Here is a 23,914-nt window from a genome sequence, read left to right on the forward strand (position 1 = left end):
GCATAGCTTTGTAGTTAAGTTTTGAAATTGGAAAGTGTGAGTTCTCCGACTTCGCTTTTCTTTTTCAAGATTGTTTTGACTATTCAGAATCCCTTGCCATTTGTTATGAACTTTAGGATTGGCTTCTCTATTTCTACAAAAATGTCTGTTGGGATTTTGACAGAGATTGTATCAAAACTATAGATTGGGGGCTGGCTCCGTGGCCGAGTGGTTAAGTTCGCCCGCTCAATCTTCAGCAGCCCAGGGTTTCACCAGTTTGGATCCTGGGCGTGGACCTAGCATCACTCATCAAGCCATGCTGAGGCAGCATCCCATATAGCACAACTAAAAGGACCTACAACTAGTATATACAACCATGCACTGGGGGGCTTTGGAGAGAAGAACAAAAAAAGATTGGCAACAGGTGTTAGTTCAGGTGCCAATCTTTTTTTTTTTTATTGAGTTAATGATAGGTTACAATCTTGTGAAATTTCAGTTGTACATTAATGTTTGTCATTTGTGTTGTAGGTGCACCCCTTCACCCTTTGTGCCCACCCCCCACCCCACCTTTCCCCTGGTAGCCGCTAATCTGTTCTCTTTGTCCACATTTTTAAATTCCTCATATGAGTGGAGTCATACAGAGATTATCCTTCTCTAACTGAGGTGCCAATCTTCTTTTTTTTTTTAAGATTTTATTATTTCCTTTTTCTCCCCAAAGCCCCCCGGTACGTAGTTGTATATTCCTCGTTGTGGGTTCTTCTAGTTGTGGCATGTGGGACGCTGCCTCAGCCTGGTCTGATGAGCAGTGCCATGTCCGCTCCCAGGATTCGAACCAACGAAACACTGGGCTGCCTGCAGCAGAGCGCGCGAACTTAACCACTCGGCCACGGGGCCAGCCCCTGAGGTGCCAATCTTTTAAAAAAAGAAAACAAAAACTATAGATCGCTTTGGGGAATATTGCTATATTAACAAGATTAAGTCTTCTAATCCATAAAGACACATGGCTTTCTATTTATTGATAGTCTTTCATTTCTTTCAGCATTGTTTTGTAATTTTCTGTGTACAAGTCTTGCACCTTCTTTGTTAAATATATTCCTAAGTATTTATTCTTTTTGATGCTATTGTAAGTGTAATTATTTTCTAAATTTTCTTTTCAGATTATTCATTGCTAGTATATAGAAATACCAGTAATTTTTATGTGTTGATCTTGTATCATGCAACTTTGCTAAAGGCATTTATTAGCTCTAATGGCAGCTGGATTCTTATGTTTGCTCTGCATTCAATCTATTGCTATATATGGTTTTGGCTGAAGTCTATGAAAAAAATCCAGCTTCTCATAGATATTTAGTTAAGATAGGGAGAAGGATTTTAATAGGTTCAGATAAAGATGGATATTTGTGTTTGATATTATGTTAAGACTCAATAAGTGATATTTTCTTAAAGCATAGTTGCAAATGTGGCATCTATGTGAAATCATATCAATAAGCATTTTTTACTTAATCACGTTAAAATCTTATGACCTTACATTTTGAATGGATCTTTATCTGTGGCTGATTTTGTAACATTGCACATTTGGAAAATATGGGTTCACTGAGTTATGCAGATTTTCCAACTGTTGACACTTTTAATTATATGATATTTGAAAAACCACATTATTAATATCACCACCAGTTTCATCACAAAATTATTTCAGTTTTGGGAAGCTGCCAAACTTATAGAGGCAATAAAAGTTTTCTAAAACCTGATTTTTGCTTGAAATAAAACTTGAGTTTTATTAATGGTAGCAAATACTGTCTTGTTTGCTTTGAAGTAACTGGCTGACTCTGTTTATTTTCAAGAAAATGTCCACCAATATCCCAGTTTCATTGACCGTAGTTTTTCTGTCAGTCATTCTTCCTGTTAAAAATTGTACCCTATCGGGCCAGCCTGGTGGTACAGTGGTTGGGTGTGCACGTTCCACTTTGGCGGCCCAGGTTTCGCTGGTTCAGATCCCAGGTGCAGACGTGGCACCAATTGACAAGCCATGCTGTGGTAAGTGTCCCACATATAAAGTAGAGGAAGATGGGCACGGATGTTAGCTCAGGGCCAGTCTTGCTCAGCAAAAAGAGGAGGATTGGCAGCAGATGTTAGCTCAGGGCTAATCTTTCTAAAAAAAAAAAAAAATTGTGTCCTATGATAAAAAATGGCTTGTTCAGCCCAGAAATAAAACCACACATCTATGGACAGCTTATCTTTGACAAAGGAGCTGAGGGCATACAATGGAGAAAAGAAAGTCTTTTCAACAAATGGTGCTGGGAAAACTGGAAAGCCACATGTAAAAGAATGAAAATTGACCATTCTTTTTCACCATTCACCAAAATAAACTCAAAATGGATTAAAGACCTAAAGGTGAGACCTGAAACCATAAGGCTTCTGGAAGAAAACGTAGGCAGTACACTCTTTGACATCAGTATTAAAAGGATCTTTTCGGACACCATGCCTTCTCAGAGAAGGGAAACAATAGAAAGAATAAACAAATGGGACTTCATCAGATTAAAGAGCTTCTTCAAGGCAAATGAAAACAGGATTGAAACAAAAAAACAACCCATTAACTGGGAAAAAATATTTGCAAGTCATATATCTGACAAAGGCTTAATATCCTTAATATATAAAGAACTCTTGCAACTCAACCACAAAACATCAAACAACCCAATCAAAAAATGGGCTGGAGACATGAACAGACATTTCTCCAAAGAAGATATACTGATGGCCAATAGGCACATGAAAAGATGCTCATCATCGCTGATCATCAGGGAAATGCAAATCAAAACTACACTAAGATATCACCTTACACCCGTTAGAATGACAAAAATATCTAAAACTAATAGCAGCAAATGTTGGAGAGGTTGCGGAGAAAAAGGAACCCTCATACACTGCTGGTGGGAATGCAAACTGGTGCAGCCACTATGGAAAACAGTATGGAGATTGCTCAAAAAACTAAAAATAGAACTACCATACGATCCAGCCATCCCACTACTGGGTATTTATCCAAAGAGCGTGAAGTCAGCAATCCCAAAAGTCCTGTGCACCCCAATGTTTATTGCAGCACTGTTTACAATAGCCAAGACGTGGAAGCAACCTAAGTGCCCAGCAACAGACGAATGGATAAAGAAGATGTGGTACATATATTCAATGGAATACTACTCAGCTGCAAAACAGAACAAAATCATTCCATTTGCAATAACATGGATGGACCTTGAGAGAATTATGTTAAGTGAAATAAGCCAGCGAGAGAAAGATAATCTGTGTATGACTCCACTCATATGAGGAATTTAAAACTATGGACCACGAACAGTTTAGTGGATACCAGGGGAAAGGTGGGGTGGAGGGTGGGCACAAAGGGTGAAGTGGTGCACCTACAACATGACTGACAAACATTAATGTACAATTGAAATTTCACAAGATTGTAACCTATCAATAACTCAATAAAAAAAAATAATAATTAAAAAAAAAATGGCTTGTTCAGCTCCCAAATGAAACAAGGGCACACGAGCTCTTCCTCCAGACAACCATTGTACTCTGATATGAGTAGAAGAGCCTTATGCATATTTCCCATTTCATCAAAAAGAATAATAAAAAAAATGTAGTCAAGGGTTGAGATTTAATAATCAAGAAACATTCTTAAATAACCTTATTTTAAAATAAGCATGTAGCAGTGGGCAATACAATGACTACTAATATAGTTTGGTGTTACTGCCTTGATTCACATTAAGGATTCACTATGAGTGCAAATAATAACACAGGGAGCAAGGCAAATAACTTCTGAGAATTACTGCAAAAACACTTTTCATCTTGAGGACTCTATGAAGGAGTCTCAGGGATCGAGAAGGCCACACTTTGACAAAAAATGTGGCAGACTACACTTTGACAATAGCTGGTATAACTATTGAAATATCAGTTTTGCACAGACTGCCTTCACTTCATAAATGTTGAAAGAAGTAGATGTCACCATTCTTATCATAATCTCCTTGTTGAACTTTTCCAGTCCCTTACTAATGCATTTGGGTGCTCTCATTACACAAACACAGCCAGCAATAGCAGTCCCTACTTCCGGTTCTTAGGAAACTAGAATTGTAATGGGTAAAGGGCAGATATTTAGAGAAAGGTGACTATGGCTCATGGAAGGTAGGACAAGGCAGAGAGAAAAAAGAATTTGCTATAAACCCTTTTGTATATTCACATCAGAGTCACCACCAAACTCTCTCTCATCCGGATGCTAAAAGTAAATAAAGTGGAAGAGCTAACCTGTCTATTTTAGTATACCAGCCTATGCAGTGTTTTAGGGCTTTTGCCTTATGAGTAACCATAATATTTTTATACAAAGAATCATTCTTTCTCAAGCTAATGCCTTCTTTTGCATCAGCATTAATTATAAAGCTTATATAAACTGTCTTCCACAAAGACAAGAATTAGACACTACGAGTTTTCTTTTAAGGACTGGTGTAGTAAAATATTTGTCTTTCAATGAAATGACTGAAACAATAAGATTTAGAAATCTGTACAAACCAAGCATTCATTTATATTATGTTACATTCTAGACAACTAAGTCTGTAGGATGACCCTAAGGAGAAAGTTATGAAAGGGAAGTTAATCAAGTTTCTGTCAATATAAATTGATTCTCCTACAAAAAACAGATTAGATTTGAAATTGAAAAGTCCTCCAAAGGAAAATAAGTCCTTTTCAAAACAGCAAATAAAAAAATGAGTTTCATTGTGTTTCTTCTTAACAGACTGCTCACTGATCAGCATATGTCATTACCAAACACGCCATTCTGCCTGGAAAGGAAGGAAGGTTCCACTACTCTTGCTATATACCCTACGGAGTAAATGCAAGCATGAAACACTCTTTGAAGTCAGCAGGCATTCTTTGCTTCAAATAAATCTGAAGGGATTTAGAAGCCAGATAGGATTAAAGCTTGGAAAAAAAGGGGAAAAAATGAGCTCAACCTTAACTTTAAATAAAAGAAAACATGGTGAGAAGGGAGAAGGAAAACTTTACTTAGAGCCAACAATCGCTACAGTGGTAAATCTGGCTTATTTGGAATGAATGGGGGAAAAGAGATCCTAAGAACAGACTCACTAATCAAAGTATGCAAGAAGGAACCAGTAAAAAATATTGCTAAAACCAAAATTGAGGAACCTGACAAATTTGAGTGCTTTGAGAAAATATTTTTAAACCAAGTATTTTTAATCCAAATCAATCTGATATTTGATGTTCTCTCTGATTCAAGCCAATCTCCTTCTTGCCTGACTTACTGCATCAGCCTCCTAACTGATCTCCCTTAGCAATGCGTTCCGGTGCTCTCATTACACACACCCAACTGGCAACAGCAGCCCCCATTTCCAGTTCTCATGAAACTAGAATTTTAATGGGTCAAGGGTAGATATTTAGAGAAAGGTAAATATGGCTTATGGTAGGTAGGACGAGGCAGGAGGAAAAAAGAACGTACTATAAACCTTTTTGTATATTCCCATCACACTTACCTCCAAACTCTAGCTCAACCAGTTGCTAAAATCTAGCCCTCCTAAATGAGCCCTTTAAAAGTTAGATAATGTCGTGCTCTGCTCAAAATCCTCCCATGGTTTCCCATCTTGCTTGGAGTAAAAGTCCAAGTCCTGGCTATGGGCTGCAAAGTCCCAGAGGATTCGGCCCCATCTAACCTCATCCCTACTGCTCTCCCACCTTGTGCCATCCCCTCCACCCATGCCAGCCTTCTTGCTGTGCAATACACTAGGCACAATTCCTCCAGGCCTAGGACTTGGTTGTTCCTCTGCCTGGGAAGTTCTCCTCCCAAGAATGAACATGGCTCACACACTTGCTCCCTTCAGGCCTGTGTCAGTCTATCACCTTTTCCATTAGGCTTTTCCTTACCTATCCTATTGCAAATACAAACTCCCTCCCCCAGACCACTCCAACCTCCTTCACTATTTAATTTTCCTCCATTAATTTATCACCATCTAACATACTAATATTTCCTTTATTTATTTATTTATTTATTTATTTTTTCTTAAGGAAGATTAGCCCCGTGCTAACTACTGCCAATCCTCCTCTTTTTGCTGAGCAAGACTGGCCCTGAGCTAACATCCATGCCCATCTTCCTCTACTTTATACATGGGACGCCTACCACAGCGTGGCCTTTGCCAAGCGGTGCCATGTCCACACTCGGGATCCAAATTGACGAACCCCAGGCCGCCGAGAAGCGGAACGTGTGCACTTAACCGCTGCGCCACCAGGCTGGCCCTCCTTTATTTTGTTTTTATCTCTCTTTCACTGCAAGACTACAAGCTCTATGAGAGCAAGAATTTGGGCCTGGTTGTTCACTATACATCCTCAGTGCTTAAGACAGAGCCTGAAACACAGTAGGTGCTTAATTAATATTTCCCAAATGAATAGATGTAATTTCCATCTATATCTTGTCCGATAAGCACCACCTTCACTTTAGGCATATATACCTCACTGCTCTATGATCGTTTTATGGGCATGGAAGCTTCGTTCTTGAACTTCTAGCTTGGTTTTTCGGATACTGTTAGTTAAGTTGAGGATTGTCCCAGAAGAGGTCTCTAACTATCTGGAAAGACCTAGACTAGAATGAGAAGATACTGTTAACTCTTCCATTCTCCCTTTATGCTTCCTCACCCCCTAATCTTCCTGACTCCATGAGCACACTACTGAATACTTAAGAAATCTGACTGCATGTCTGCTCTCTGGACTCTATTTTGACTTGCTCTCTACTTCCGGATGATCACCTTCTGCCCTCACCCAATTCCACTGGCTGGGTCATCCCTCATGTTTTCCTTTGGTGAAGTGGACTTAATTGAATTTTCTTTGACCATCTTATGTCTTTGTGGAGTAGGCACAACAGCAAGTGAGTTATAAGTTCGAGAACATTCACCTGCACCGATTTACTTATATGGCCGTAGTGATTGTAAAGATCACAGGAAACAAAGTATTTCAAGTTATGGTCGACTTAATTTTAAACATATAACTTTTCCTTTCTATATGTACCAACTACCTAGCCAAAGAATTTAAGAATAATATTTTCATCTAGTTTTCATCTAGTAATGTCTATATGTATGGAGGTATTGGGATGGCCATTTTCAAGTCATATTTAATATCCCTGAATTACTTACTAGTATTTATAGGCAACTCTGGATTCCTAAAGTATGCTTGATCCCTTTTAACCCTTTTTATCCACATTACAGCAGAGCTGTGATTATGATAATCACTATGTTCTAAAATAATAGGGTTAAAGACAGGGAGGTCATCTGGATCATCTCTAGAACATATCTAAATCAAACAGTCTGTTGTGGTTTTTTTTCTCATGACTTCTAAGGAAGAGACACAATAATTTTCTCTATACAGATTGCTTGAAGATCAGAGATGAGGAGAGTTATTTAGGTTTCACCTCATAATCCAGCTTTAAATTCATTTAAGTTTACTTCAAGTATTTCCTTAGTATACAATAGTCTTTTCAAGTTTTGCTTCTAGAAAGTAGAATTAGAAAGAAAAGCTGATAAAAGGATACAGAAAGGAGCAGAGAGTAAAAGAGCAGGGGTGAAAGAAATCTGGCAGAGGGGTATCAAGAAAAAATGTAAAAAGAATTCAATGTTCTGTACTCTTTCATTTTTTTGATTTCCAAGGGACTTGATCTGGTTCTTTTCTCCAAGCACTCACTATGTGAACACAAAGTACAAACAGATTCAGGAATGATTAAGAGACAGAGGTTGACTACAGGTTTACCGTGGATAAAACAAGCCCAGTTATTCAATAATAAATTATGTCTTAATTTTTTTTTTTTTCCTGAGGAAGATTCACCCTGAGCCAACATCCATGTCAATCTTCCTCTATTTTCTATGTGGGTCGCTGCCATTCATGGCCACTGACAAGTGGTGTAGGTCTGCACCTGGGAACCAAACCTGGGCCATTGAAGCAGAGCACACCAAACTTAACCACTAGGCCACTGGGGCTGGCCCAATATACTTTTAATAATAATAAAAGCACAGGGCTGGCCCCGTGGCCGAGTGGTTAAGTTTGTACACTCTGCTTCAGCAGCCCAGGGTTTTGCCAGTTCGGATCCTGGGCATGGACATGGCACCGCTCATGTAAGTCATGTTGAGGTGGCATCCCACATAGCACAACCAGAAGGACCTACAACTAGAATGTACAACTATGTACTGGGGGACTTTGAGAAGAGGAAAAAATTAAAAAGAAGATTGGCAACAGATGTTAGCTCAGGTGCCAATCTTTAAGAAAAAAAATAATAAAAACACATGGTAATAAAAATTCAATCTACATAGAGAGGTCTAAGACGAAAAGGCAAAGTCTCCTACTTATTCCCCTGCCACATCTAAACCTTTTCAACCACTGTTAGAAATTCCTTTACGAATTTTCCAGAAAGAAAAATTAAACGCATCTCCCTGCATAGATATACGAATGTGTGTCAGGGGGTGGGAAGATGGGGGATGTATATTTAAAATGTTGTTGAAAGGAATAACATTATACCTCTCCTATGTGGCAACATACTTTTCCTCTTTAAAATACATTTTGGAGATCTTTCCATGTGCTTAGTCTCAGAAACTCCATGAGTAAGGAAAAATGTCTTTTTAAGCACTGTATTCCCCAATGCATAGAACAAAAGGCTCACATATACTTTTCCTCCAACAAAAATTTGTTAGGTAAATGCATGAATAAATCAGAAAATGCAGATTAACTTCATTGTTTTGAGCAAAAGCATAATATTACACTATTTAAATGTACCAAAAGTATCCAGTCTGCTACTGATAAACATTCAGAATATTTTCAGATTTTTAGCTATTACTTTAGCAAACATTCCTGAACATATCTGTTAAATCTTATACATATGTATCTGCAAGTGAATACAAGGTAATTACTTAGTAATGTAATAGTTCAGTCAATCGCAGTTTTAACTTTGATAGACACTGCTAAGTAACACTCCTAATCAGTTGCACCAGTTTGCACTCTCATTACAACACAATTTTTATTCTGTAGCAAATCACAAAACCTGTTAGTGACAGAAACACCCATTCCTAGAAACTACATGTTCTTTCATCTACAGCCTTGTAATGAAAACTGTGTCAGACGTGATCTCAAAAAACTGAAAATCCTTTTGGCTTTGCTGAGCACTGGGGACATCCTTTTTCTCAAAGACAAAGTACTTGTTCCTACTGGCCAGCTTTTTGGAACTTGGCCAAAATTCATGGCTAACTGCTTCCTTTGTATATTCCAATAATAAAATATTCTATTGTTGTGTTTTTGTAAAAAGTGCAATAACTGCACCTGTGTTAAATATAAATAATGATTCAAGAGCATGCAGATATCATCAAGAAAGTATTTATACAAAGGAAACAGGTAGCAATCCTGGAGAAGTGCTTGAAATTCTATCATTTGGGCTCTCACATGGATTCCACTGCCTATTGACATTAAAATAAGAAGAGTAACCTATGTGCAGAAAGAAGGTTGTATTCACATTAACATTCATGAAGGCTGAGCAGCTGAAGCCCTACACATCAAGTAGGGAATATATCCTTTGTCTATTGATGAGAAAATGTCTCAGTGATAAATGGTTACAGACAGGGGTGTCACAAGGGCAAGAGCACACAGAACAGCTCCGACAAACTTTAAACAATTTTTTTTTAGTCTTCTTCTCCTGCAGTTCTTTTTGTAGCATTGTGGAGCGCAGCGCCTATCGCCTCAAATAAAAGAAAAATATTGCAGTGCAGAATTCCTAACCTTTACTGAGGCACATCCAGAAAACAAAAAACATACTCTTTGAAAATAATCTAAAACAAAGCTTCACAGGCTTCATGATGCATAAATATTCAGACATTCTGAAAAGAAGTGTTCTGCACCCTGCACCCTGCCTGTTTGTGTCTAAAATGTATACTGTCATCAGACAGCGTGGTCGTCAAAGTGCAAAGTCTGTAACCTCAACGACAGGAAACGTTAGGCCCGTGGTTAAAACGCTTTATACTTATTTACATAAACTCAAACCCATTATCACACTCATCTAGTAAGTTTGTGAGAAAAACCATAAGTGAAGTCATGAGTTTGTTATTAACAAACAAATATCTCATAGATCCCAACAGTGACTACCAACGACTTTCAGTTTATTTTCAAAACAAAATCAGTTAAGTTACAATTTGTGCACAGCTTTGTCTCATTGAGAATAGGCAGCCTGAGAACCGGGACTGGGGCAAACATTTCCCGGGGCCTGACTCTAGGTGGCTCACTTTCCTCACCTATAAGTACAAAGACTGAAACCACAGTCCCCCGCCGCCCCAGGGTTTCTCTCCAGTATTTCGCCTCTTCTGCAGAAGCCTAGAGGATTCAGCAGGAAGAGTAATAAGCATAGTGCAGCATTCTAAAACATGGATGTCAACCCCGTGCTTCTGGGAGTCCTTCCTCACCCTACAGAAATCTCTAGACGCCGAGCAAGAAGAAATGCACAACAGCCCTCGACAGACCCTCAGCACCTCCCCCCTCAGTGTTTTCTAGACAGTCTTTGTCAGCGCTGTGTGTACGAAGGACAAAGGCGCAGCCATCAAGTCGCCCTAGGTCGCAGGGTGAGCCCGTGGACTTGGCCCGCGGAACTACCTTACTGGAGATGAAGGGGCGGGGCCCAAAGGGGAGGAGTCAGGGGCGGGACTGGAGCGCGGGCCCCGCCCCCAAACCCCAGCAGCGTCCCTGCGCCTGCGCGCCCGGCTGGGCCTGTGGCTGGGGAGCCCCGGGTCCGTGGCTCGCCCTCGCGCCCCCGCCCTTCGCTTCCTCCCCCGCCCCTTCCCACCTCCGCCCACTTGACGTGATGACGCACGGCAGGTTTGCGGACGTGGCGGCGGCGCAGGGCCCGGGAGGCGGAGACGTTGGCGGCGGCAGCGGCCGCGGCGCACGGAGGCAGCCGAAAGGGGAGGCTTGGCCATGAACTGGACCGGCTCGGCGGCGGCGGTGGCGGCGGACTTGGCAGGCGTCTCCTCGATGCGTCCCGGCTGCTAACGAGACAGGTAAAGATGGCGGCGAGAAGGGGGGGTGCCCCTGTCCTGGCCGGCGGGGTGGGGCCCGCGGCACCCTCCCTGGAGGCGGCGCGGAGCCCTCGGCCGCAGGTGTGTTGGGGGTGGCCGGTTGGGGCTGAGACCCCGGCCCGCGGGGAGGAGACCTCTTGGCAGGGGAGACCTTCGAGGCCAGCCCCGCTTAAGCCTCTCGTTACACTGTCGGGGAAACTGAGGCTCAGAGGAGGAGCTCCTGCCTGCCCGATTCCCGGAGCAACGTTTTCCCCACCCAAACACACCACATTTCTCCCATAGCTGCGTGTTTGTGTTGAATATTCGCTGATCTTATCTCGTCCACATCTTCCAAGTGTGATAGTGTGACCTAAAGGTCTGAGACTGAATCCTCGCAGAGGATAGCAGGGAAAGAAAAAACTAGATGTGTGGAATGGAGAGGGAGGGAAGTTAAGTTTCTAAAAACTGAATTGGCCCTGGCGGATACGGTCCCTGTGATACTGTCCCACTGCTGAACTAGCTCGTGTCCTCGGGCCCCTTTATTGCTCCCTGCTTGAGGAGTGTCAAAGCGAAACGCCTAACAGCAGCTATTATACAGGACGAAGGTATTTGGGAAACCATTTTCAGTTACAGGCTGAGCTGATGAGCGCTTTACCGTCGTATCCATTGGGAATTATATTTCTGACCGCTTGTAATCTATGCAGCATTCAGGCTTGTTTGGATTTTCTGAAGAGGAGATTCGTGCTTTTTTCCTGCCCAAAGAGAATTGACCGGTGAAGAGAATTGAGAAGATGACTTTGAATAGTGTGTGCTTTCTGGTCTCTCTATAGTTAGCTCAGATAATTATCTGCCTGGGACAGAATCTGGCTTTTCACTTCGATTAGGCACAACCAATTCTTGCTTATTCAGAAACAGAATACCCAGTTTATGGTATTCTGCTGCCTGCATTTTATTATAAAAGGGAGTGAAGTGATAGTGAGACAGATGAATTCTAGTCTTTGAATATCATTTAGCAATATATTATGGAGAGAGGTTGACAGAAATATCTAAAATGGCTTTTGGGCGTTGCTCAGTGAATTTCAGCTGTGCTAAGGCAGTTTAGGATTCTGAGAAATGATCGGGAGAAGTCTAAAGGGCAGCATAAATGGGTCATTATAGCCACGTGTAAATTGCTGTATAAGTGGTTCTTAACTTTTTTAAATCATGGATCCTTTTTGAGAATATGAAAACAATAAACATTCTCCCAGAAAAATGTACATATGTATAAAATTTTGCCTAGGACTCACTGACGTTCCCTGCATTAAAAAACAGGACAGAAAAGACTTGGTTAAATAAGTAGAAATAGAAGTATTATCTATTTTAGGTGAAGGTGAGGTACTCTTTCAACTTTTTTGAGAATTAAATAAAAATAAAGCATCTTTAATTTATGATGGTATTAAAACAAATTTAATCTGTAAGCTGCTTAGAGTTGTCACTTTTGGGAATTCCTTGAAGGAATAGGTGTGATCATGACTTCAGAACTGCTTTTGAGATGTAAAATGTGGGTAGCTTGCTGTAGTGGCTGTCAAGTTAGGAATCCCAGTTAATGGTAATAAATAATGTAGCACCTAGGGGAAGAGATGAAATAATCGACTTAGTATATAGCTATTAGTTATCTATGTTATCTGAATAGAAACCCTTGAGTTTTTAAAGCATTACAATGTTGCCATAGAGCACAGTCAGAAACTGCTTTTGAAGGATTGGTTTCAGTTGTATGAAATAGTTCTCAAAATTTTACAAGTATGTGCCTCCGTGGAGAGTATAATCTATTGTCATCCATCTTACAAATTCTGGCTTTTGGAGTTGGTCTTTTCTTTTTTTTTAATTTTTTTCTCTTTTTCACTTGATACTTGTCCATAGTATTCACAGTTGATCTAAGTCCTCCTTTGAGACATCATTTTGCCTTGGCTTCACTGACACGTTTTCATGGTTTCCTCTTCCTCTGAACATTCTGTTTCCATCTTCTTTTAGGCTGATTTTCCTTCCCCCAGAACTACTACATTCTTCAAGGCTCAGTCTTGGACCCTGTTTTTTTATTCTGTACTCTCTCTAAGTAATTTCATTTACACCTACAGCTTCAGTTAGTACCTATGTGCAGATGAGTCACAAAATTATCTCTAACCCAGACGTTCCTGAATTTGACTGTATAGCGCCCCCCCAGCTCTTCTTCTAGTGTACTGTATCTTAGAGAATGACACCATTTACTCCGTAATGCAAGTCAAAAATCTTAGTGTGATCTTTCTTTGCTCTCTTCGTATCTGAGCCACATTAAGTCCTAAATATTTTATCTCCAGAATGCCTCTTACTTCCTGTCCACTTCTCTCCATCTTTCACAACAATAACTGAAAGCAATCTATCATCTTTTCTCATATGAACAATTAATCTGAAGCTACAACTGTGTGTGGAATTTGTTTTTTATGCTCTTGTTCATTTTTAACGAGAATAGATCAATTGGACGAAGGTGAGTTGAGAGTGAGTATGTAAGTAAACAAAAAGTATTCATTGATGTATGTTTTTAACTTAGGTCAGCTCTCAGTCAGTCTTACACTGTCTTTTGTGAAAGTAGAAATGCATATAGTGATCTAAAATATGTTCAGTCTTTACGGACCATAAGTTAAGTTTGATGAGGACTTTGATAAGTTAAAGTTTGGTGAAAACCTTCCTGGGAAGAAGTCCCTGGTTGAGAGCAAAATCATGACCTAGATAGAAGGCACAGACTGTGCTAAATATAAATACTGAATTCATTGTGATCCAGGGAGGTAGGTAGGTAGTCCAAAAGATATTTCAATCCCATGTGAACTTAAATGCAGAATAAGCCAGAAAGTTTTGGGTTCATAAAAGTATTGTGTGTACATATAAAAGATATATTTTGATTCCAGCAGAACTATAAATTGTATATATGATCATGACCTGTTAAGACAATTCAAAATTATTTCCCTAGTTTTCTTCACATACTCGGAATAAGGGGATCTTAATTTTTTGACCTAAATTTGCCCTTGTTAAAATGTAATCACCCCCACATGTTTTGTGATATATGGTCAGTAAGAATGGATTACCTTTTCCTCCCATCCCATTGTCTCCACTGCCAAATATGTTCATTGTACTTCAACAGCTGTAACTTGAACCTAAATTTTTAAATAAATAAAACCATTCTTTAAAAAAAACAAAAGAAGTGTCTTGAATGTAAGATTCATGTAAATCAGTCAAATGGATCAGCTACATTCCAAACTTTTCTCTGCCTTCTTTTCCCCCCAGATCTTGACATTATGGCAGGAAGGCATCCGAATCGTAGTTTTCCTCTTCCAGGAGCTCATTCAAGTGGTCAAGTCCATACATTTGGAAATTGTACAGACAGCGATGTGTTGGAGGAGGATGCTGAAGCGTATGAGCTTCGATCCAGGGGAAAAGAGAAAATCCGAAGAAGTACATCAAGAGATAGACTTGATGACATTATAGTATTAACAAAAGATATACAGGAAGGAGATACTTTAAATGCAATAGCCCTTCAGTACTGTTGTACGGTAAGTTTTAATTTGATTTTGCATAATGTGGTCCAAAATAAATTATCTGTTCATAGCACAAATTGAAATAAATTCTGTGCCCTTCTGTCTTGTCTTTTTCTTCCTTCTCTTTTTTCTTCTTTCAATAGAAATCTGTATCATGTTAACTTTTTAAATTTTTAAGTGAATAATTTGTTTATTTCTAAATCTGTGATTCTGTTTTCAGTATTGAATATCAGCAATGTGCTATCTTTTTCTCCTAATTCCATTTGTAACAGAATGTAGAGATATATAAGGAAAAGTTTTTCTCTGCCCCAGTTTCCTTAGATAACACACTTTGGTGTGTTTCTTTCCATACCTTTTTTTTTGTAGCCCCCTCCCCCCAAATATACATATGTTTGGTGTATATATACATAAAAATAAAATACTTGGGAGGGCATTGGTTTTTTTGTATTTAAATTGATTTATACTATGCCTGTTACTCTGCGAGTTGCCTTTGTGTTTTTCATTTCTTAGTATGTCATGGATGTCCCTCATAGCCTTAGATCTAACTCCTTATTGTATATAGCTACAAAATGTTCCATAGTATGAATGTACCGTAATTATTAAGCCGTTCTCCTGCTTATGGATGGTAAGGATTTTGTCCGCGTTTTGCATTGTGTGGTGAATATCATCACAACTATACAATCACGCATCGCTTAACGATGGGGATACATTCTGAGAAATACATCATTAGGTGATGTTTGTGTGAACATCACGGAGTGTACTTACACAAACCTAGATGGCTTAGCCTACTACACACCTAGGCTATATCGTTCTAATCTTATGGCACCAGGGTAATGTATGTGGTTGGTCGTTGACTGCAATGTTGTTATGTGGTGCATGACTGTATCTTTAAATGGTGGTACCTTTATTTTTGTGGGATAGATTCCCAAAAGTGGGATTGATAGTAAAAGGAAGATATATTTTTAATTTTAATAGATATTAAACTCTGTCTAAACCCATCTTATATCTGTGTCACGTCCATCTTACATTCTTAGCATGAAATCTATTTTCGTGGAAACACATTGATATGGAAACTGTTTAGAACATTGGTTTTCAAACTTTTTGTTCTGATACTCCCAATAGAATTTTGAAATGTATGTACTATGTACCTCCTTGCACATTTTAAAGTGAACTTATTAAATATTTCCTAATGACTTAAAATAGTTACAAAGGGTGTAATTTCCAGAATGTTGTTGATATTCATATTTAAAAATAAGACTGTTAGAATACTCTTTAAATGCATGCATGAAATTCTGAATACCATCAGGATTTGCTACAGGAAATCATTCATTTAAAATATATATGTGAGCTCTTTTTTTAGTAGCATGAAATTTTTTATCATTCTTTTTCTCAAAATTTTTCATAGTGTAAAATATTTTCATACTTCAAACCCTTTTCTTGATTATCTGTCATCGTTCTCTGCAATAGAAACAGACACATATTTATAAATTTATATATATTTAAATTGAATTAAAAAAATTTCCTATGACTGTGAGGTTCTATGTATTATTTTTTCCCAAATAGAGTAATTATTGCAATTATTCACAATTCATCAAAACGTATATCACAAATTTTGATTTAAAAATTTAATAAACAAAATATTTTATTGAAATGCATTTCTTAATGAGGTAAGACCTGGGTCTTTTGCAACTTGTTCATCTATGGCAACACTGTTTATTATTAAATCAGAAACTTTCTGATTCCATTTTTTACTGCAAATAAATGTGAATATGTGTTTTGTAGAAACATAAGACCACTGAGAAATAGATTACAGAATGTGCTTTAGAAGGTCAATGATGGAAAGTAATCAAGACTTTAAAATTAGGGACAAGGCTAAAAATGTCATGGTGGAGATCCAAGTGAAGAGTGTGGTCCAGCAGCTTTTTTAGAGAAAGACTGGTTTTCCTTTAGTGAACCTGGAAAATTTTCTTAGAAGAGAAATTTGAAATGCCATCTAAATGATTAAAAATAGGTCATATTTCCAGTGAGGTGAAAAGGAGAAAGTATTTCAGGCATATAACAGTGATGTGGAGACGATTTCAAGGAGGAAATAAGGTGAATCACAGAGGAAGTTTAATAGGTGTTTCAGAAATGAGTGGCACAGACTGATTGGTATAAAGCCCTTTGCAATAACTGAGGAAGTTTGATCCATATAGTGAGAGAACACCAAGGTAAGGTTTTAACAAGAGTGCTGCAAAATGGTGGGGGAGCCCGCTGGTGAGTTTGAGGGGATCCAATAAAGAGGTTATTGGAATAATTCAAAATGAAGATGACCAGGGTCTAGACTAAAATATATGTAGTAAGGAGAGAGAGGAAGTTGATAGAAAATGTATTTGGCGGAAATCACAGGATTATCAGCTGATTCCTTTTTTAAAATGAAGAACGATGAAAGGCAACTAGCTTAACGTTAGCAGAAATGATGGCATTGGCCACAGAAGTGGGAAAATTGATAGTTAAGGTAAGCAACGGTTCCTTTTGATAGGAACTCAACTAGCAAAAAAAAGATTAACCTTACAAAGGATTTATCATTTTAAAAATACAGTACTTAGTACTGTATTCCACTTAGAAATAGTCAGCTTTAGGAATTACTAAAAATATGCCTGTTATAAAACAGTGATAAGAGGAACAAAAAGGCCAAGGTTGGAATCCTAAATGCAACCAAGGAAGTTAGTGTAACAGAAAATTTTATAGGGAGGTTCAGAGAGATGACCTAGGCAGATACTAAACTTTGGAAGCCTAGTTTAGAAAGGGTATTGAGTAATTATTAGTCAGAATATAAGCTACCAAGCAAAAGAGCATTTAAAGAGAATAGGGTCGGTCAGGCTTTTGGATTTGTCAGGGAATTGTTTGCCTTAAGAAAAAACAGTCTCCAGATAGTAAAATGACAAAGCACTCTTTATCTTTACTGTGTCATCTCCCAGTTACTCTTTAATCCTCCCTCCCTCCTCCTCCGACACATATACTTCAAGGGAGTTGATTTTCCCAACAAGAACTCTCATTCTTCATAGGTCTTGATCAGGAATCTGCAGTCGATTCAGTTCGCCACTCCTTCCTAAAAACCCTCTTTACTTGACCTCCATTCTTCAGGTTTCTGATTTTCCTACTATTTAGTAACAGCTAACATTTGCATAACATACTGTATGTCACTGTTCTAAATGTTCTTCATACATTGTAATTCATTAATCTTCAAAACAGGCTTGTATGGCAGGTAGTAGTATTACTGTCATTTGACATATGTGGAAACCGAATTGCAGAGAGGTTAAACAACTTGCCCCAAATCATACAGCTAGAAGGTGTCAGAGCCGTACTTCAGACTCAGTCCATGCTTTTAACCACCATGATATATTGCTTTCCTGGCCACTCTTTCTTATCTCCTTTGTGGATTTCTCTTACTCAGCATACCTCTCAAATGTTGGCATTCCTCAGGGATCTTTCCTGTGTCACCTTTTTCTCCCAGGCCTTTTCTAGTGAATCTGTCTGGTGACTTCAGTTACCATTTCTGCTGGTAATCCACAAGTCTATCTCTGGCCAAGATCACTTCTGAATTTCAGATATACATCTATAACTGCCTGTTGGACATCTTCCACTTGCATATTTCAAGCACTTCAAGGTCAACATGTATGAAATCTGCATTCATTCTGTTTTCTCTCTCCACAATGTTCCGTATCTCAGTAAATGGCATCATTATCCATTGAGTTGAGCAAGCCAGAAATCTAAGTTTTTTCCTAGATTGAGTTTACCTCTGTGACATCAATCAGGTGCTAATGATCAGGGCTTAGGTTAAGACATTGTTGGAAAGGATGAATGGAACTAATAAGTTAAAGGTGGGAGAACCTGGTATAGTAATTGGTAATCTAAGAAACAGTCCCCTGCTCCTCCTCACACTGGCAGGTGGATAGGATATACAGACAGGTTGAGGACTGTATCATATATCGGGACAGCTTATAAAAATGACTGATCTTGGGGGTAGTTGAATAATTCATTTTCTTTGAAGTTGAAATAGTGGCATCTTCAAGATTTGTGTTTTTTTCCTTAGTGATACATAAAATAATGGCATATCTTAGAGTTGATAGCATCTTAGTTTTGATAAAATATGGTGGTTTTAGTGGGGTAAATTAACATTTGCCTGTACTCTAATTGCTAAATTGGAAGAAAGAACATAAGTATCTCTGTGTAATCCCTCCTTCACAAATTGTTTATAAGCAGCAGAAGTGTGATATCTGTGCATGATGTACAAAGAAATATTAAAGGATCCTAGAATTCACTTAAATAGCTAGCTAGGATTAGTGTTAATAATATATTGGTAATAGTAAAAAGTAATTGGTGATTTCCTAAGACTGGTAGATCAAAAGTAGTGTGGGGCCAGCCCCAGTGCCCTAGTGGTTAAGTTCAGTGTGTGGCCTGGGTTCGGGTCTGGGGCACAGACCTACACTGCTGGTCAGTGGCCATGCTGTGGTGGTGGCCCATATACAAAACAGAGGAAGATTTGCCACAGATGTTAGCTCAGAGTGAATCTTCCTCAGGAAAAAAAAAAAAAATCATGCAGGGCTGTTATCTACAAATAACATCTCTCTGGGTGTGATAATACTACTAATAATTAAGCTCACATTTTTTTCCTTTCAAAAGTAACTGGGATGAATGAATATTGCTACCTCTATTTTGACTTAGAATTCAGTTGAATGTTGCTTTTTTTTCCCCCCACAGGTAGCAGATATCAAGAGGGTAAACAATCTCATCAGCGATCAAGACTTTTTTGCCCTTAGGTCTATCAAAATTCCAGTAAAAAAGTTTAGTTCGTTGACAGAAACACTTTATCCTCCAAAAGGAAGACAGGCTTCACGACCTTCATCTGTTCAGTACCTTCCAGAACAACAGGAAATTTTGTCAGCTCACGATTCTCTTTCTTCCAGTGAGTTAGCTGGTAGCTTTTTAAAAGAAGTAGACCGAGACATAGAACAAATAGTAAAATGTACAGACACCAAAAGAGAGAACCTTAATGAAGTAGTGTCTGCCTTAACAGCACAACAAATACGTTTTGAACCTGATAACAAAAACATTCAACGTAAGGATCCTTATTATGGAGCAGACTGGGGAATAGGGTGGTGGACAGCTGTAGTGATAATGTTGATAGTAGGTATAATAACACCAGTATTTTATTTACTATATTATGAAATTTTAGCTAAAGTGGATGTTAGTCACCATTCAACAGTGGATTCTTCACATTTGCATTCGGAAGTCACACCCCCATCACAGCAGAGAGAAATGGAAAACGGAATTGCTCCAACTAAAGGACTACCCTTTGGCCAGCAAGGTGATTATAAACTACATAGTCAAGATCCTCAGCCACCTGCTGTTCATCACAAAACGTAGTAATTAGCTCATAATTACAATGTTAGTGATCAGATGTGAATCTGGAATGTGGTGAATCAGTTATTCAATAACCACTTCAAAGGCAGAATTTAGGGAGGTTGAAGATGCTTTTGTTTTTCACTTTTTTTTTTGAGCCACTTAAAAATGGATTGAGTGTAAAGTCTGCAGTTGCTAGCTGTTGATATTGAGAGCAGTAAATCCATGTGTATGTTATATCAGTGCTTAAAGCAGAAATGAATTTAAATGTGTCTAGGAAGTTCTTCGAAAATGCATCATTTTTCTTATTCAAGATTGGTTATGTTTAAATTTTAAGTATTTTTTGGCTCAAGGTTATTAATGATAAATTTATTAAGCAGAATAATGATAGCGTCAGATATCTCAACTGAAGAAAATTTACTACTTCTGAACCATCAGAATATTTAGTTGCAAAAAAGTTGTTTGGTTCTGAAATTATTTATGATATCACATACTTAAAACTCCATTTTGAAACTTTTAAAAAAATATGTGTAGCACATACGCTATGGAAACATAAGTAGAAACAGAAATGGGAAAGTAACGTACAGTGTCTATAATAGAGGCTAAGAAATAGATATTATTGTTAAGCCCTCAAAATAATGTGTGATGGTTGGGAAGTTGCCATATGGTCACTAGAACACTGGATTAGGTCAAGACTAAAAGTCATCTTTGTTAAAGAATTGCTGCCTCTGTTTCTGTTTTTTACATGATTATATTTGCCTGTGTTATTTGAAAGCACGTTTGCAAATCTTTGATGAAAAGTGTTTTACATGTAAAGATTAGCATTATTTAGGAAATAATTCCTTACATACTGTGATAAGTTGTTGCTATGTTACATATAGTAACATGCCTTAATGACATTTAATGCCTTATAATATTACTTTATGTAAGCTAGTATAATTTTTAGAGTTAAAATTAAGCATTATTTCACATGGTCCAGTGGGATTCATAACATAGGCTGTATAAATTCGTCCCCATCTTCACTATCAAGCACAACTTAATGGGGTCAAAACAAATTTTCATTGGCTGCCTGAGTTCTGTTTGCAGAAAATCGTTCATTAAGCAAAAGCAAGCGTAAAAAAGACCTTTTGCATTAGCAATAACAGATGGCCTTATTTATTGATCCCTTAACATCTATTTTTCAGAGAGAATGTCTAACTTAGACATTTTTTTCCCTGAACCGTAAGCTCAAATTGGGGAACAGAGGCCAAAGGTGTGGATTGGCTGAAAAGGCTTGATTGTCCACCTTTTAAGATCTATGGATCACAGTCTGGCTAAATACAAAGCATTTGCATACTGATTTCATCATTTAATTTTTAAATGTGTTTTTAAAATGTAGCTAAACTGATTAGAAGCAAGATTTGGTGGAGTCTGGATTGCCTGTTTTGTGTTTAATAAAGTATGTACTTTAAGATATATAATACCACCTCATTTTCTGGGCATTATTTCCTAATTTTTAATATTTCAGCTTTTTGACCAGTCATTTTCTATTTCAAACTCCAATCTTGATACAAAGTGGGGTGAATAAATATATGTGGTAAATGAGGTTTTATGCATTTTCAGGAGCTAAGTATCATAAACAACAGGACAAAGAAGTGACACGTTAAAGCCCTTGCATATATTAGAGGACCTTAGTTACCAAAAAGTGTTAATATGGAAGTTACAGCAAGTTGATTTTTTTAGTAACTCTTTTAAAGTTTAAAACATTGTTTTAATGTGCCTTGGGCATCTTGAAAAGAGGAGTATGATGTTTCTAATTTATGCTCAGTGTTAACTTGGTCAGTTTACATTGTATTTATTAAGCCTGCTGAAAAATCAAGTTTTAGAGAAGAAAATAGATGATTGTAGGATGGGCTCTAAATGTCTTTTGAAGAACTTTGTTTACATCAAATTGATGAAATTACGGAGAGTCAGTGATGCCTTTTTGCTAGTGGTACTTTGAAATTGTGATATAGATGTCTGATTTCCAAAATAAGTAACTTATTTTTAAAAGTAGTGAGGCATACTGTGACTTGATTAAAAGCCATTTCTGTCTTGTACGGCGTCCTGTTCCTTGAATGAAAGATAACATGTCCTTATGATACAGTTTCCTTTTTCTATATATTTGAATTACATATTTTTAATTGAATATAATTTAAATTACGTATAATTCTCTATGTCGAATTATAGATTCTAATCACTATGTCATCTGTAAAAGACAAAATTTCCTAAGCATTTAATAGTTATGGAATAACTTTAGCTATTAAAAAGTACTAATACACATCAAAATTTGCAGCAAATGCAGATTACTTTGTAAAATTTAACAAAATAAGAAAAGTTATATTTGTGGATTTTGTGTTGAAACCCTTATTTGAACTTACTGTGAGGCTTTACATTAGAAGATATATATATATATTATGTATACATATATATATATATGTGCAAATGTAAAAGTAACAGAACTGTGAATCATTGCATTTGGTTCACTTAAAAACCTGGAGTTGCAAATGAGGAAAAATCTGTTATTTTTAGGGCAGATTCTTTTTTTAAAAAAAATCTGGGTACAAATGGTTAAGGTTGTTTTGAACTAATGGATGCCATTAAATATGTTTTTGCTGTCCTACTTGTAGAAAATTATGGGATTCATGTCCTCAAAACATATATTAAGATGGATTATAGAATCTGCTGGCCACATTAAGAATTTGAAGGAAGACTGTAATATTAAATTAACTTCTCCAGAGGACTTACTGTTTTTGAAAGCTTTTCTTTTTCTGGACTGTACTTGCTTGTTTGATGGCCTGAAGAGTTCTTTAAATGAACCACTACTTAGTAATTAGTTCTTTTTAAAGGTATCTACTTCTAAAATTACCCACTTGGGAATATGAAGGATACAGTTAGAGTTTTAGAAATATCATGAAGCAAGGCTCAAGTCAGAGTGTAACAGGGTAAAGGAGTTTTTAGAAGCTTGTATTTAAAATGGTGCATTATGATGGGAATCATTCTTACTTTGAATTACAACAATGTTGCTCAGGAAATCAGTATTTTTCTTCCAAGTATGTGCATATTGCACTGTTAGATCATAGAAATATCTGAATGCTTTATTTAATTTTTATGTATGCAAATACTATAAATCTTTTGTATAATGTATTTTATACAAATACAAAATGGAATTGTAGAACATTATGTTAGCATGTACATCTGTAAAACTGGTTTTTAAAACTTTTTGCCCCTTATATTTCTTATCTTAAAAGATCTGTAAAATGTAATAAAGTTTCTATTTTATTATTCAACCTAAAATGGAAGCTGGTGAATTTAATTGAATAAAGCAAAACTTTTCTCCTTTTCTTTCAAACTATTTGATATAGAGATACCAATTCAGATTTCCCCCTTTTTATACTCAAAGTCTACTGGAATTTTTATAAGATGTAAGTGAAATGAAAAAAAATTTCAGTTGAATGTTCTTTGGGAGAATCTTTGATCTCAGGGAAGAAGAACTCCTGAGGCACGGTCCACAGCTGTGTGTCAGTCTTACTATGAAACGGAAAACCTTTCCACTACAAGAATATTTATTTTTAGAAGTTATCAGTAGCAAAAGGAATTGAGAAAGTTCTTTGGAGCTTTTATTTATTAAGTGGAGGAAGTTGTGGTGTAATCCTTGTTTTTTCTCCCCATTTTTAAAAGCATCTTGATCTTAAAATTGTATTTTTTTTTTAATAAAAAGGAAGTTTCACTAACTCCAGAGCCTTTACCCCTATTAAGGCAAGCCACTGAGACTGTACGTTTGAAGGGAACGGGAAAGGAAAGGTTAACAAGAGCCTCTGAATTTCTTAGCGTTCTCTTGGATCCAGCTCTCTTAGTTTATCATCATGCCTTTAATCACCCAGAGTTTTCTGGTGGTGGTGGTGGTGGTCTGTTCAAGAATATCTGATACTG

At 37.6% G+C, this 23,914-nt stretch overlaps 1 protein-coding gene across 1 annotated transcript; it reads left to right on the forward strand.

The window, feature by feature from the left end:
- Positions 1 to 10,715: 10,715 nt before the first annotated feature.
- LYSMD3 (LysM domain containing 3) lies at positions 10,716 to 23,278 on the forward strand. The gene is made up of 3 exons (XM_008542082.2): positions 10,716 to 11,036; positions 14,328 to 14,593; positions 19,322 to 23,278. The coding sequence occupies exons 2-3, from the start codon at positions 14,339 to 14,341 to the stop codon at positions 19,985 to 19,987; spliced, it is 921 nt and encodes a 306-aa protein (XP_008540304.2). The 5' UTR covers positions 10,716 to 11,036; positions 14,328 to 14,338; the 3' UTR covers positions 19,988 to 23,278.
- The last annotated feature ends 636 nt before the right edge of the window (positions 23,279 to 23,914 follow it).

Source organism: Equus przewalskii, chromosome 13, assembly GCF_037783145.1.
Source record: "Equus przewalskii isolate Varuska chromosome 13, EquPr2, whole genome shotgun sequence".
Lineage (NCBI taxonomy): Eukaryota > Metazoa > Chordata > Mammalia > Perissodactyla > Equidae > Equus > Equus przewalskii.

Coding starts and splice junctions, on each gene's coding strand:
- LYSMD3 (XM_008542082.2), top strand. CDS start 14,339: ATGGCAGGAAGGCATCCGAATCGTAGTTTTCCTCTTCCAGGAGCTCAT. Junction 14,594..19,321: donor CCCTTCAGTACTGTTGTACG/GTAAGTTTTAAT, acceptor TTCCCCCCACAG/GTAGCAGATATCAAGAGGGT.